Source organism: Sminthopsis crassicaudata, chromosome 1 (assembly GCF_048593235.1).
Source record: "Sminthopsis crassicaudata isolate SCR6 chromosome 1, ASM4859323v1, whole genome shotgun sequence".
NCBI classification, from domain to species: domain Eukaryota; kingdom Metazoa; phylum Chordata; class Mammalia; order Dasyuromorphia; family Dasyuridae; genus Sminthopsis; species Sminthopsis crassicaudata.
Window position 1 is genome coordinate 468,450,746 of NC_133617.1, and position 12,874 is coordinate 468,463,619.

The 12,874-nt window shown below is 36.7% G+C and overlaps 1 protein-coding gene across 3 annotated transcripts in view; it reads right to left on the bottom strand.

Moving 5' to 3' along the window:
- The window catches only part of SYT17 (synaptotagmin 17), a 91,874-nt gene that overhangs the window by 60,193 nt on the left and 18,807 nt on the right, over window positions 1–12,874 (bottom strand). For all 3 annotated transcript variants that reach the window (XM_074280900.1, XM_074280899.1, XM_074280898.1), the window contains 2 exons: window positions 9,631–9,779; window positions 6,402–7,021 (listed from right to left, as the gene is read on the bottom strand). In XM_074280900.1, coding sequence (XP_074137001.1) covers window positions 6,402–7,021; window positions 9,631–9,778 — 768 coding nt within the window. In that variant the 5' untranslated portion in view covers window position 9,779. The remainder of the gene's footprint in view (window positions 1–6,401; window positions 7,022–9,630; window positions 9,780–12,874) is intronic.

Consider the following 12,874-nt stretch of genomic DNA (forward strand, 5'->3'; position numbering starts at 1 on the left):
TCTCATGCGAACTAAATATTTTGTTGGGGTTTTTTGGCCAGGCATTTGGAATTGTGACATACAGCTAGTTAATATTGAGTGTCTGAGGTGAGATTTAAATTCAGATCCTGCTGACTCCAGGGCTGGTGCTCCATTTCTTCTACCATGTAGTTGCCCCTAAACATAGTTATTTTTTATCTTTCTTTAGAAACATGACTCAGAATAACAAATTAGTAAATATGCAGTCTGGGTCTTATTGATTTTTATGTACTATATAAAAATTATTTAATTAAATAATTCTAGAAATAAACTTATTTTATATATATGCATATATATATATAGTTACTATTTATTGTTATAGTTGGTTCAGACCTTTAATTTATTTTTGCATAAAACACTAAGTATGAAGACTCTAACTACCATGCAGAATGGTAAATCATCTATACCTCAGAGTGGTGATGTCAAATTCAAATAGAAATGGATCCCCTCAGGTGCATATTGACTTAGAAAATAACAAATTAATATTATCCATATTGTTTTGTGGGTCAGGTAGGTGGCACTGAGAATAGAATGCCAGGCTTGGAGTTAGGAAAACCTGAGTTCAATAGCTTCAGACACTTCCTAGTTGTGTGACCCTGGGTAAGTCACTTCACCCTATTTGTCCCAGTTTCCTCATCTGTAAAATGAGCTGGAGAAAGAAATGACAAACCACTCCAGTATTTTTGCCAAGAAAACCCCAAATAGGGCCATGAAGAGTCAGACATGACTGAATAACAGTAAAACATAATGTATTTTTTATGTATTTTGTTAAACATTTCCCAATTACATTTTAATCTGATTCAGGTCTCACTGAGGAGTTTTTGCAGGCCTTGAGTTTGATACTTCATGTTGGAGGATTTCCTGGGCTTATCCAGAGTTAAAAAGTTAGTCAAGACTTGAATCTGGGCCTTTTTGATTTCAAAGCCAGCATTAACACTCATGCTACACTGCTTCTCGTACCTTCTTCAGGCTGAATCATATCTCACATATACATATTTTTCAATTCTAAGCAGCCACAACTATGATTAATAAAATACAAATTCATTTAAAAGTGTTACTGAATCTATATTAGCTTATCAATATTTATTTCTCAATTCAGAAATACAGAAAAATTGAAAATTGTGATTTAGCAGATGCATGGTTGGCTGGCATGGAGTGAGGATGGCCTGTGTTCCAGTCAATCTTCTGACACGTATTATCAATGCCTGTGGGGAGTGAGTCACCTACTCTTTCTATGCCTCAGCCAACTCTCTAAGGCTATGCATTGTGGAAAAGTCATTGATCTGAATTGTTTGTGGAAATTTCATAGATTCATAGATTTAGAGATGGAAGGGACTTTGTTCCTTGTCTAGTTTTACAGAAAAGGAAATTGAGTCCTAGGTAATTTAAGTAACTTGGCCAACGTCATAGAAGTAGTTTGTATCACCAAGAATTACCCAACATTGAATAAGAAAGGTTTTAATGCAAAAAGTAACTGAAATAAGAGAAAGCTGGAAGGTGACCTTCAACTAAAATTAAACAAATATGAAAAAAAAAATGAAACAAATATGAAAAGGCCTATGTCAATGTATAGTACTATTGCCCAATGATCTTCGGTCTTGAATCCAACCGACTCAGCTCACATATAATCAAAATTAAAACTCACTGGGTTTGGCAATTCCAGGGGCATGAAACAAAATCCAGCTCTCAGGAAAGAAGGAAAGGCCTTTATTTCTGATGGGGATTTAGAGTATTTGACTATTCCTAAAAATCACATCCATCCTCAGAAGACAAAGGTTTGCCATCCCTTGAGGCCCGTTTCCCAAATAGGGAAATCATTTCACTTCTTTATGATTGCTTTCTCATCTGCAAAATGAAAAGGTCCAACTTGGACTCCAAGGTTCAGATTTAAACATCCTACTAATCTGTTATTCTGTATTCAGAAAGTAATAACCAGGAAGAGAAATATCCAGCATTGTAAGCATCAAAGACTGCTTCTATATTTGCATCCCTAGTACTTTGCATAATATTTGGCACTCTTTTTGTTATTGTTCACTGGATTCAGTCATTTATGCCTTTTTGTGACCTCATTTGGAGTTTTCTTGGCAAAGATATTGGGGTGGTCTGCCATTTTCTTCTCTAGCTCATTTTACAGATGAGGAAATGGAAGCAAAAATAATTAAATGACTTGCCCAGAGTCACATATCTACTAAGTGTCTGTGGCTGGATTTTGAACTCTGGAAAACTGGTCTTTCTAACGTCCAAACTTGGTGCTCTATCCATAAGCAATGCAGATCAATGACTTTTCCACAATGCATAGCCTTAGTTGCCCAAACTAAGCATGTATTATATATATGCAAATTGGGCAGTTCTCAAGGGGGCAACTTAGAAGGAGGCAACCCTTCTTTGGATATATAAATTCTATTGTGTTTGATTTGTTTTTTTAACCCCCATTATTTTGTAATGATGCTATCATTAGTTTGGCTATTTCCTAAACATATATAGCTATGGATATCACCCTGAACTCTTTGTCAACCTGTTCAATGTTATTCAGTATTCAACTCTATAGACAATAAAAAGGTTTCACTTTATATAGAGTAAATCTCAGCCTAACGCCATCTTATGAAACATAAATATCTTCCAGACCCATGTGCAAATATCACTTTTTAACAAAACACATTTCCTTCTGTTTGTACAAAATCCAACACTTCTCCCAATAATCTTCTAAAATCAAGTATACCAAGAATAATTTGGCTGTGTAATACAATACTGCTGGTTTCTTTGGCTTCTCCCAGAGACAAAGAAGCCTGGTTTCCATGCTGGTCATACAAGTTGTATCGAAGCTTTATAAATATCACAGTTTTCCTAGCAAAGATTCTTAATCCTGTCTATGAACATCTTGTTGTTTTTAACATTTTGATAAATGGATTTCAATATAATTGGTTTCCTTTGTAATCTTATGTATTTAGCTAACATTTATATAGAGTTTACTATTTGCCAGACACTTGACTAATTCCTTTATCATTATTATCTCATTTGATCATTTAAAAACATTATTATGAAAAATAGGAAAAAGTCTTCCCCAGACTTCCAAAGGGGTTCCTTGATACAAAATTCTGTTTCCTCAGGAAAGGGTTTTATGTTTGAGGACCAAACCTAAATGCAAATGCCAATCCTCAGATGTTATATATTTACTTAATATTGTACTTGCATGATGTTTTAAAAAATATTTTAAACCAGGTCTGAAATTCATCCTAATAATTCAGGAGATCATATAATATGATTTATTATTGAGTCATTTCAGTAGTATCCAATTCATCATAACCTCATTTGGGGTTTTCTTGGAAGCAGTAATGAAGAGGTTTGTCATTTCTTCCTTCATCTCATTTTACAGAAAAGGAAACTGAGGCAAACAGGATTAAATGATTTGTCCAGGGTCATATAGCTAGTAAGTGTCTGAGACCACATTTGAACTCAGGTCCTTCTGACGCCAGGGCTGGTGCTCTGTGTCATCTATAAAATATAATAAGATCATTGGCAATGAACGCTCAGTTTAAACTTCTAAATAGCTCCACCCAAAGATGCAACATGACAAGTATGGAAATATGTTTTAAAGGATTTTACATGTATAACATATCATATTGCTTCTTGTCTTGGGGAGGAAGTTGGTAAGAGAAAAACAAAGAAAAAATTTAGAACTCAAAATCTTATAAAAGTGAATGTTGAAAAACGTCTTTATATACATTTTTTTAAAAATACTATTGAGGAAAAAAAAGAAAGGCAAAACTGGATAAGGTCTTCATGATACATGATCTGTTGGAATTTATTACTATGGAGATTTGTTTTTATTACAAAAAAATTCCAGAATTTCCATAAAACTAACAGTCTCAAACTCAACCTATGGCAATCCAACCTTCTGGCTAATGCAATCATAAAAATGTAATCCATAACATCAATATCAAGAATTTTAAGAGAAAACAAATCAATTCTAGTACTTAAATTCAGCTAATAAAACATCACATTCAGTTTATTGCTCAGATTTCTTCCATTTCAGAAGACATGAAGTCTGGAATTATAAGAGATGCACTCCACCTTTTGCCTTTGGAATAATAAACACTTGTTATTTTACTTAAGTGGAACTACTACTGCCTGATCAGCTTACAAATAGTGAAAAAGAAGTTTTAACTCAGCTCCAAATAAAAAAATTATAGCAAAGAAATGATTATCAAAATTGTAACTAGTCAAATTTCTCTACTTGTTGTTTTTCTCTCTCACTTCTTAGTATCTGCTAAAAACCCCTCATGCTTCAAGGAGCTGCTAATTTCCTCTATAAAACCCTCAATGAAACATAATGTTACAAGACGTTGAGAAAAGACTTGCTATTCCAGAGGTTCTTCAATCTTTTTTCGATCATGAACCTCTTGGGCAATCTGATAACATCTGTGAATTCCCAGAAAATTCTTAGAAAAAGTATTTTAAATGCATAAAATAAAACATGTCATTAGTGGGTCAGTCCATAGCATTAAATAAGCACCTTCTTGTCTCTAACCAAGCACTGTCCTAAGTGTTGAGAATACAAAAGTACAGAGCCTGCACTCAAGGAGTTTACAGTCTAAGGGGAAGACTTATCACAAACAATGTACCAACAAGGTAAAAACAGGATAAATAGAAAGGGAAAAAAAAAGTTAATTATAAGCAATGATACAGATTATTCATGTTATTCATCCCTCCTAAAACAGTCTTCATCTATTCTAATAGATTATAAGCTTCCTAAAGGTAGGATGTCTTTTCACTTATATTTGTATTCTCAGGCTTAACTCAGCACTTGGCACACACTGACTGACCTAATTATTTATATCTATAGCTTACCCTTTAGAATTTAAGCTCCTTGAGGGCAGGGATTGGTTTCCTACCTTTCTTTATATTCCCATCCCTTAGCACAGTGTCAGGTACAAAATAAGTTCTTATTAAATGCTTACAGGTCAATTGATTAGTCCCTTTTACAATGCAAATAAGAAAGTAAACTCTGTCTCTGTTTTCTCCTTTTAGATCTATAAACTGCTTATTGGCAAAGATCAGCTTTTTCCCCTACTCTGGCAATCCTGTAGAATCTAATAGGGAGCATTCAACCAATAAATAATTCCTAGGAGTAACTGAAGTAGTCAATAAGGGTTACTTGGTGTACAGCAACCATTTGTGAGAGTGCTTGTGTGTGTGTGTGTGTGTGTGTGTGTGTGTGTGTAAGAGAGAGAGAGAGAGAGAGAGAGAGAGAGAGAGAGAGAGAGAGAGAGAGACAGAGAGACAGAGACAGAGACAGAGATAGAGAGAGAGATCCAATCCAACATTGCTGTTATTCAGTCATATCTGATACTTTATGACTTTGGGGTTGGCAAAATTACTGGAGCCGTTTGCCATTTCTTTCTCTAGTTTATTTTACAGATAAGGAAACTGAGATAAACAGGGTTGAGTGACTTGGCCAAGATCACACAGTTAGTAAGTATCTGAAGCTAGATTTGAATGCTCCTCTATGTATCACCTACCCAATCCCACACTGAATTACAGTAGATACAAATTTATGTATGGAAGGAAATTCCAGAACTTTAATCCAAGCAAGTAAATGACACAGTAGATATAGGGACTAGATATGGAATCAGAAGACTTCAACCTTGCCTCAGTCACTTCCTAGCTGTGTGACACTGGACAAGTCACTTAACTTGCTTTCTCAGCCTGTTTCCTCATCCACAAAATGGAAATAATAATAGCACTTACCACCCAGGGTCCCCAGGAAAATCAAATGAGATGCCATGTGAAGCACTTTGCAAACCTTAAAGTGCTCTATAAATACTAGCTATTATCATTAATCTCCCTCTGAGAAGCACCCACCATCAAATCTCTGCCTGTGACTAGCATAGCACTGAGAAGCATTTCCACACACTGTTTATAGAATCAGTAAATTTGACAGATCTTCACGTAGGAGTGTGAATAGCCGTGAGCCCATAAAAGACGGGAGGTAGCAGATCTCTGGCTTCATTCGCCCTCACTGTTAGATAATTATGCCATAGCTACCTATATTCCCAAAGCAAGAATCTACAGTCAGTTTGCCTTAATAACCCTAACAATAATTACCCAGGAAAGATTTCTGTCAGTTTGGGTGCTTCTTAAGTAGCCAGACATCTGAGTCAAGATATCAATTCCCCAGGCAACAAAGACTAGATCATCCATTATTTTCTTTCCACATTCTCCAAAACTATTTTTTAAAGATATAAGTAAATGCCTTAAAAGCAAACAAACAAACAAAACCTCAGTATTATCTCTATTCTTCCTTATAAGTCACCAGATAGACTTTCCTTACAAGTCAAGAATTTGTCACCAAGCTAGCAGAAGTCACAGACATGCTTCCTTACCTGAGAACTAGGAATCAGAGCTTTCCACCAGTGCCCCCCCTTCACCAGGTCTACTTCACTTAAAGGCACGGAAACTTTCCCAATGACACAGTGACGTGAGAATTTATCAAAATCCACTATAGTTAAAAGCAAAGTTCTTCTTTGGGCTTCTAGAAATGGAATCTCAAAGGTGTAGCGCTCCTCAAATACTGGGTTCTGGGTCTTGCGTTTCACACCTGTCTGCTTGGAATTCTTCTGGTCTGGCAAGAGGCAGATCTTCACATAGGGGTTGGAATGAGCCATATCTTGTCGAGAGCCATCATAGGAGATGGGAGGTGGGAGGTCCCTGGCCTCAATCACCCTCACTGTTAGGTAGTTGTGCAGCAGATCATATTGAGTGCTGAAATGCAGCATACCCAGCTGGTACTTGGATAAGATCTCCTCATCGGTCAGTGAGTCCATGTCATCGCTGTTAGAATCAAGAGAGTATAGTCTAGGTTCAAACTTTCTAAAATAGTCATCTGGAGTGTAGGTCTTCCTCAGCACTGATGGTTGGATAATTTCTTTCTTGGATCCGATAATCCCAAACTCAATGGGCTTAATATCAATTAGTGGTGAACTGGGTCGTCTGGACTCAAGACCTAAACAGTAAGCACACAAAACATGGAATGGTATCATATAGTAAATCACACAGGATTCTTTTATATCTATTTTATTTTACGAGTTCCATCAAGTGCCTACTATGTAGTAGACACTGCATAGTGCATTTAGTAATAAGAATACTAGACTGACTTGTGATGAAGAAAGCCATCTGCACCCAGAGAGAGGGCAATGGGAACTGAATGTGGACCAATAAAACACAGATAATGTTAATTTATGATTTTCTAAGTCACTATGCAGCCAGCAAGGATCTGTTTCCATTTGAGCTTGACACTGCTTGATAAGATGATCTCTAAAGTCTCCTTTAATGGCAATTAGGTGGCTCAGCAGATAGAACACTGTTTCTTATATGCTTACTAGTGTGTGACCCTGGGAAAGTCACTTAGCCCTGTTTGCTTCAATTTCCTCAACTGAAAATTAACTAGAGAAGGAAATGGCAAACCATTTCAGTATCTCTGCCAAGTAAATCTCAAACAGGTTCATAAAGATGACTGAGGATGATTGAACAAGTACAAAAAAAGTCTCTTTTTAAGCTCTCTGAATGAAAGTGTTCAAAACCAGCCTTAGATCAAATAACTCAGTAAGCAAAGTTTCATATAATACTGAATGTTGGAACTCTAAGAGACTTCTAAGGGATTTCCTTTAATTCCCAGATCTTCCTTCTATGATTATCTTCCATTTAGCTTGCATATATCTTATCTGTACATAGTTGTTTGTATGTAATTACACACACACACACACACACACACACATTAGACTATGTATTCCTTGAGAACAGGGACTTTCTTTGTATCCCCATAATTTAACTCAGTGTTTGGCCAATCATATTAGGTATTCAATAATACTTTTTGGCTTAATCTTAGAGATCATTTAGTCATAATCACTGCTTTTACAGTTAAAGGAAATACATTCTTTAAAAAAATTACGTTCCTTTTGACTTTCTTCTTTTTTTTTTCTCCAATAAAATTTATGGTCAAGAAAGTATCTTTTTTTCATATCAAAGTATAAATAATTATTAAGTCAGCATGCCACCTCTCCCAATATGTGATTTTTATATCTTATCCCCAGTGGAATAAAAGTATTTTTTAGTCATGTTTGATTCTTTATGACCTCATTTGGGGTTTTCTTGGCAGCCTGTAAGTGTTTGAGGATGTATTTGTATTCAGAAAGATGAGACTTCCTGACTCTAGGCCTCTGAATCTATCTACATGTTAAAAGACCTGAAATCTCTGGTTACACAGAAGAGGGGTGGAGAGTATCTGGTGCCTACCACCTACTTCCTGACATCAGATCACAGTACACTGCCTCCCATTCTATACACCTAGGTATTTATGAAATGAGAAAATCAGAAAAAGAGCTAGATATAGTGAAAGGATCACAGAACATGTGTTCAAAATCTGATTCCCAACTTCAATAGACATCAATAATATGACCAAAAGTCAGACAATTTTTGTGAGTCTCAGTTTCCTCATCTGAAAAAGGGATTAACAATTATTATAGTCAAGTGCCTCATGAGGTATTTGAGGGAAAAAAATTACCAGGTTTATAATTTGGTAAACTGAAAAGTGCTATATAATAAATAAAAGTAGTCATTATTACTACTGATAATAATAGTAATAAATCAATTTGATCAATCTAATTAAACAATTGATCAGTTAGATGAGGCAGAGGAAAAAGTCAAGCAAATTCATTAGATTTAGAGTTACAGAGGGTGTTTTGCATTAACACTTTTATTTCATATAAAAACAGTTTAGATAAGAAAGGAGGAAGGAAGGAAGGAAAGGGAGAAAGAAGGCAGAGAGGGAATGAGGCAGAAAAAAGAAAGGAAGGAAGTAGAAAAGGAAGAGAGAAGAAAAAGAAAGGAACTAAGAGGAAAGAAGGAGGGAGGAATGGAGGGAAGAAGGAAAAAGAAGGGAGAGGGGAACAGAAAGAAAGGAAAGAAGAAAGGAGGGAGGAAAGAACAGAGGAAAGCAGGGAAGGAAAGAAAAAAAGAAGGAAGGAAAAAAAGCACTTACTGTATACCTATTTATTAAGCACCTATTATGTGCCAGGCACAATGTTAAGAGCTTTACAAATATTCTCTTATTTGATCTTCACAAAAACCATATAAGATAGATGTTGTTTTTATCCTCATTTTACAGACACAGAGGTTAAGTGACTTGCCCTGGATCATATAGCTAAAAAAGCACCTATGGACAAATTTGAACTCAGATCTTTCTGACTCCTTTTCTTACCTCAGGCAAAGTGACTTGCCTAAAAGGTGGTCCAGCCAATCAACTCACTAGACATAGTCCTCTCAGTTCCAACAGCTGTTTTCCCATAATCAAGGCTACCCTGAGTGAGCTATAAATGTTCTTTCTGTCTTTCTCTCCCCAGATTTTCCTCCTCCAGCAACTCTGCCTTTTTTTTTTTTTTTTTTTTTTTCCTTTCTTTGGGAAGGGTGACATTCCTAAGAGAACCTGCTCTGTCTATTCTCTTGTCAATGCATTTGGTGGGACTTTAAATTGATTTACTTTGCATTTATCTATCAGCTCCAAAGACAAGAGTTTCTGGAGCTATATGCACTGAAGGGGATTGTTTAGAAGCTTACTTGAAATCCTCCGGGTAAGGCTGTATGCAGACTTAGATGTGTCTGAAGATGACCGTCTCTGATCTGGGGAATCGTCCTGTGGAGTTGGAGGAGCCTCGCTGGCAGTGTGATCTGAGTCCCCATTCTTATCTTCATTCCGGTTGCTCATCCTAGTGAAGGGGAAGAGACTTCAGGAGTAGCCCAGGAGAAACTGATCGGGTCCTCCAGGAACTACTACCTTAATTAGTGACTTGAGAAATGACAACACGGAGGTGTGCTTTGCTGTGAAGAGAAAAAATATGAATTGCTTCCTTCTCTTTAGAATTAGAATTCTAAGCTTAGAAGAGGGACACATACTGTGTTTACTTCTCCTAAAATCCCACAAGGGAAGACCTAGGAAAACCAGAGGAGGTTTTATCTGCCATATGGCACACCTGCAGATATTCTTCCCTCCCACTCACCCATCTTTAGTTTTTCTTGGGAGGCTTGCATAGAAGTAAACACGGTATGGATATTACCTGCAGATACTACCTTACCTCTACACTGAGAATGCTAAAGAATTTATAATCCAGAGATATGGGTTCTCCCCAGAAGAATGCAAGTTCTTTGAGGATAGAAATTGGTTTGGTTTGGCTTAGCTTTTTCCCAATGTCTAGCATAGTTTCTAAGAGTAGATGCTTAATAAATGCTTGCTGAACTACATAAGTACTTAATAAATGTTTGTTGAATTACTAACTGAATTTCATGAAACCTTCACTAATTCCTCCAATTAATCCCCCAAAATGTAATCTCATGTAATCCTCTGAGCTACACCAGCTCTTATCACAAATTATCTATATAATTATATTTAGATTATAATTTTCTGGGTACTTATCCCATTCCTTCTACTGAACTATGGTCACCTTAAAGGCAGGGTCCATATCTGCTTACAAACCATAAAGTTAGAGAGGACCTTAAAAGTCATCAAGTCCAACTCCTGTATTTTACAGATGAGGAAATTGAGGTTAGAGAGACTAAGCAGTTTGCTCATAGTCATACTGTAAAGACCACAACCCTTGTCTTTCTCATTTTAAGTTGAGCTCTTTATCCACCATGGAATAGGGCCTTATTCATTCATCTATTTCCCCAGAGGGCCCAACATAGGCCTTGCCAATTAGATGCCATTTGTTGAATATGAAACATAAATAAATGAAGCAGCAGTCTTTTCTGAGATGGGAGAGGTTTCACCATATGTCTTGAGCATGTGTCACAAGCTGTATGTCAAGTTCACATGCATGTGTCACTTCCTCACATGCCCTGCCTTGCACAGACAAGTAGGTAGCTTGTGCCCCCTGTGTCATCCCAATCCCCCATGCGGTGCTGGAAGGCAGGCTTCCTGGAGCTGAGCACATGCACTGCATGGGAAATCATAGCCTGGTCTGCACACTTGACATTTCCACTCCCTGCTTGTTTAAATACATACAACTGCCTACTCAGTAAATAAATCTGGGGATGCACAAAATATAACATCATTTTTAAAACAACTCATACCTTTCCAGGAGCATTTTTTAAAATCACTTAATTACATGGGTCCCCAAAATATGTGAAATGCTAACCATTATTAAGAATAAGATGAAGTATTATCCTTTCCTGCCCTGGTGCTTTCTCATGTCTTACTGTGGTTAAAATACAGGTTATTCACCAATTCTCTTTGTTAAGGAGAAAACTATAGAACTTCCCTGGCCAGGAAAGGTCTAGATTAAATTCAACAAGCATTTATCAAGCTCTGGGGGTACAATGAAAGGAAAAAACAGTTCCTGCCTTCAAAGATCGTATATTCTAATGGGTATTGGAGGAGGGGACAATATATCAATAACTCAGAACATACAGGATACATATAAAGTAGATGAAAAGTCATCTCAAAGGGGAAGGCATTGGAGCTAAGGGGAACTGGAAAAGGCCTCCCATAAAAGGCTGAATTTGAGCTGTCTTGAAGACAACATTTATAAAGGGTTTAGTATTATATCTGGCACATAGTAAATGCTTAATAAATGCTTTTTGAGGAGCAGCCAGGAGGTAGGGGAGCAGGGAGAGCACAGAGAGTCCTATTAGCATAAAAAAGCTCACAAGACAGATACTTCTCCATCCTGTATGTAGCTTGCTCTGACCTCTGCTCAACTCCACCAGAGTCTCCGGGACTAGGTCTTTGAAATATTTAACATAAGAGTTTTTGTCAGATTTTTCCTTTTTTTCAACAGTGAAACTTGCTATGCACACCCACACTCAGTCTCTATATGTGGGCCAGATTCAAAATCAAAGATTCAAGTTGCCTGTCCACAACAGAGATAGAAAAGAAAGAAAGGCCTCTGTATAGGGTAAGGGATTCCCAAAATGTAAAAATTTGGGAAATTCTAGCTCTGGGGATATAAAATTCTTGTCTCAACTACCCACAGAAGCAATACTTTTAACTCTGCCCTTGATATGGATAGCTGTTTAAAGAATCCAAAGTGGGCTAACTAAAGACAGGACATTCTGGAAGACAGAAAGCCAGCCTCAGAACCAGGATTCAAGTCTTATTTTAGCACAGACTGCCCTGGACAAATTATTTAAACTCTTATCACTATAAGAAGATCTTTAAGATTTTAGGTTACAGAGAAAATGGCATTTAGTAAAGGAATTGGTAAAGGAATTTTTTCACCATAGTTCCCAAAGGCTATTCGAATCACTTTTCCAGTTTTTATCCCTATACTGGGTCAGAAACCTCCAAAAAGCAAACTATAATTAATGGACGTAATAATTGCACTCAGCATCATTGGAAACCAAAAAACAGTATGCAAATGTGAGTTTTACATCATTTTGCTTTTTAAAGAAAGAATAACAATAACAACAGCTGACATTTACAAAGAATTTTTTTCATTGTTTACAAACCATTTTAAATACATTATTTTTTGGATCCTCAAAATGACCCAATGAAGGAAGTGTTGTTATTATTGTTAATAACTTACAAATGAGAAAATTAAAACTTAAGAGTGGTTGAGTGATGTGCCTGGAGTCACATAGCTAGAGACAAGCATCTAATGTGAAATTTAAACCCAATTCTTCCTGATGTCAAGATTGGCAATCTGTCCTATAGTATGAAGACTTTCAATTGCATGATTAAGGCACTCCTACCCCCCCCTCTTCCCACACCTCCTCCCTAATCTGAAGGTTGGTAAAGTCAATGAGAGTCTCTATGAATCCTGCAGCTTAGCTACCTGCCCACCCTAGCCCTCTGACCATATTCCTC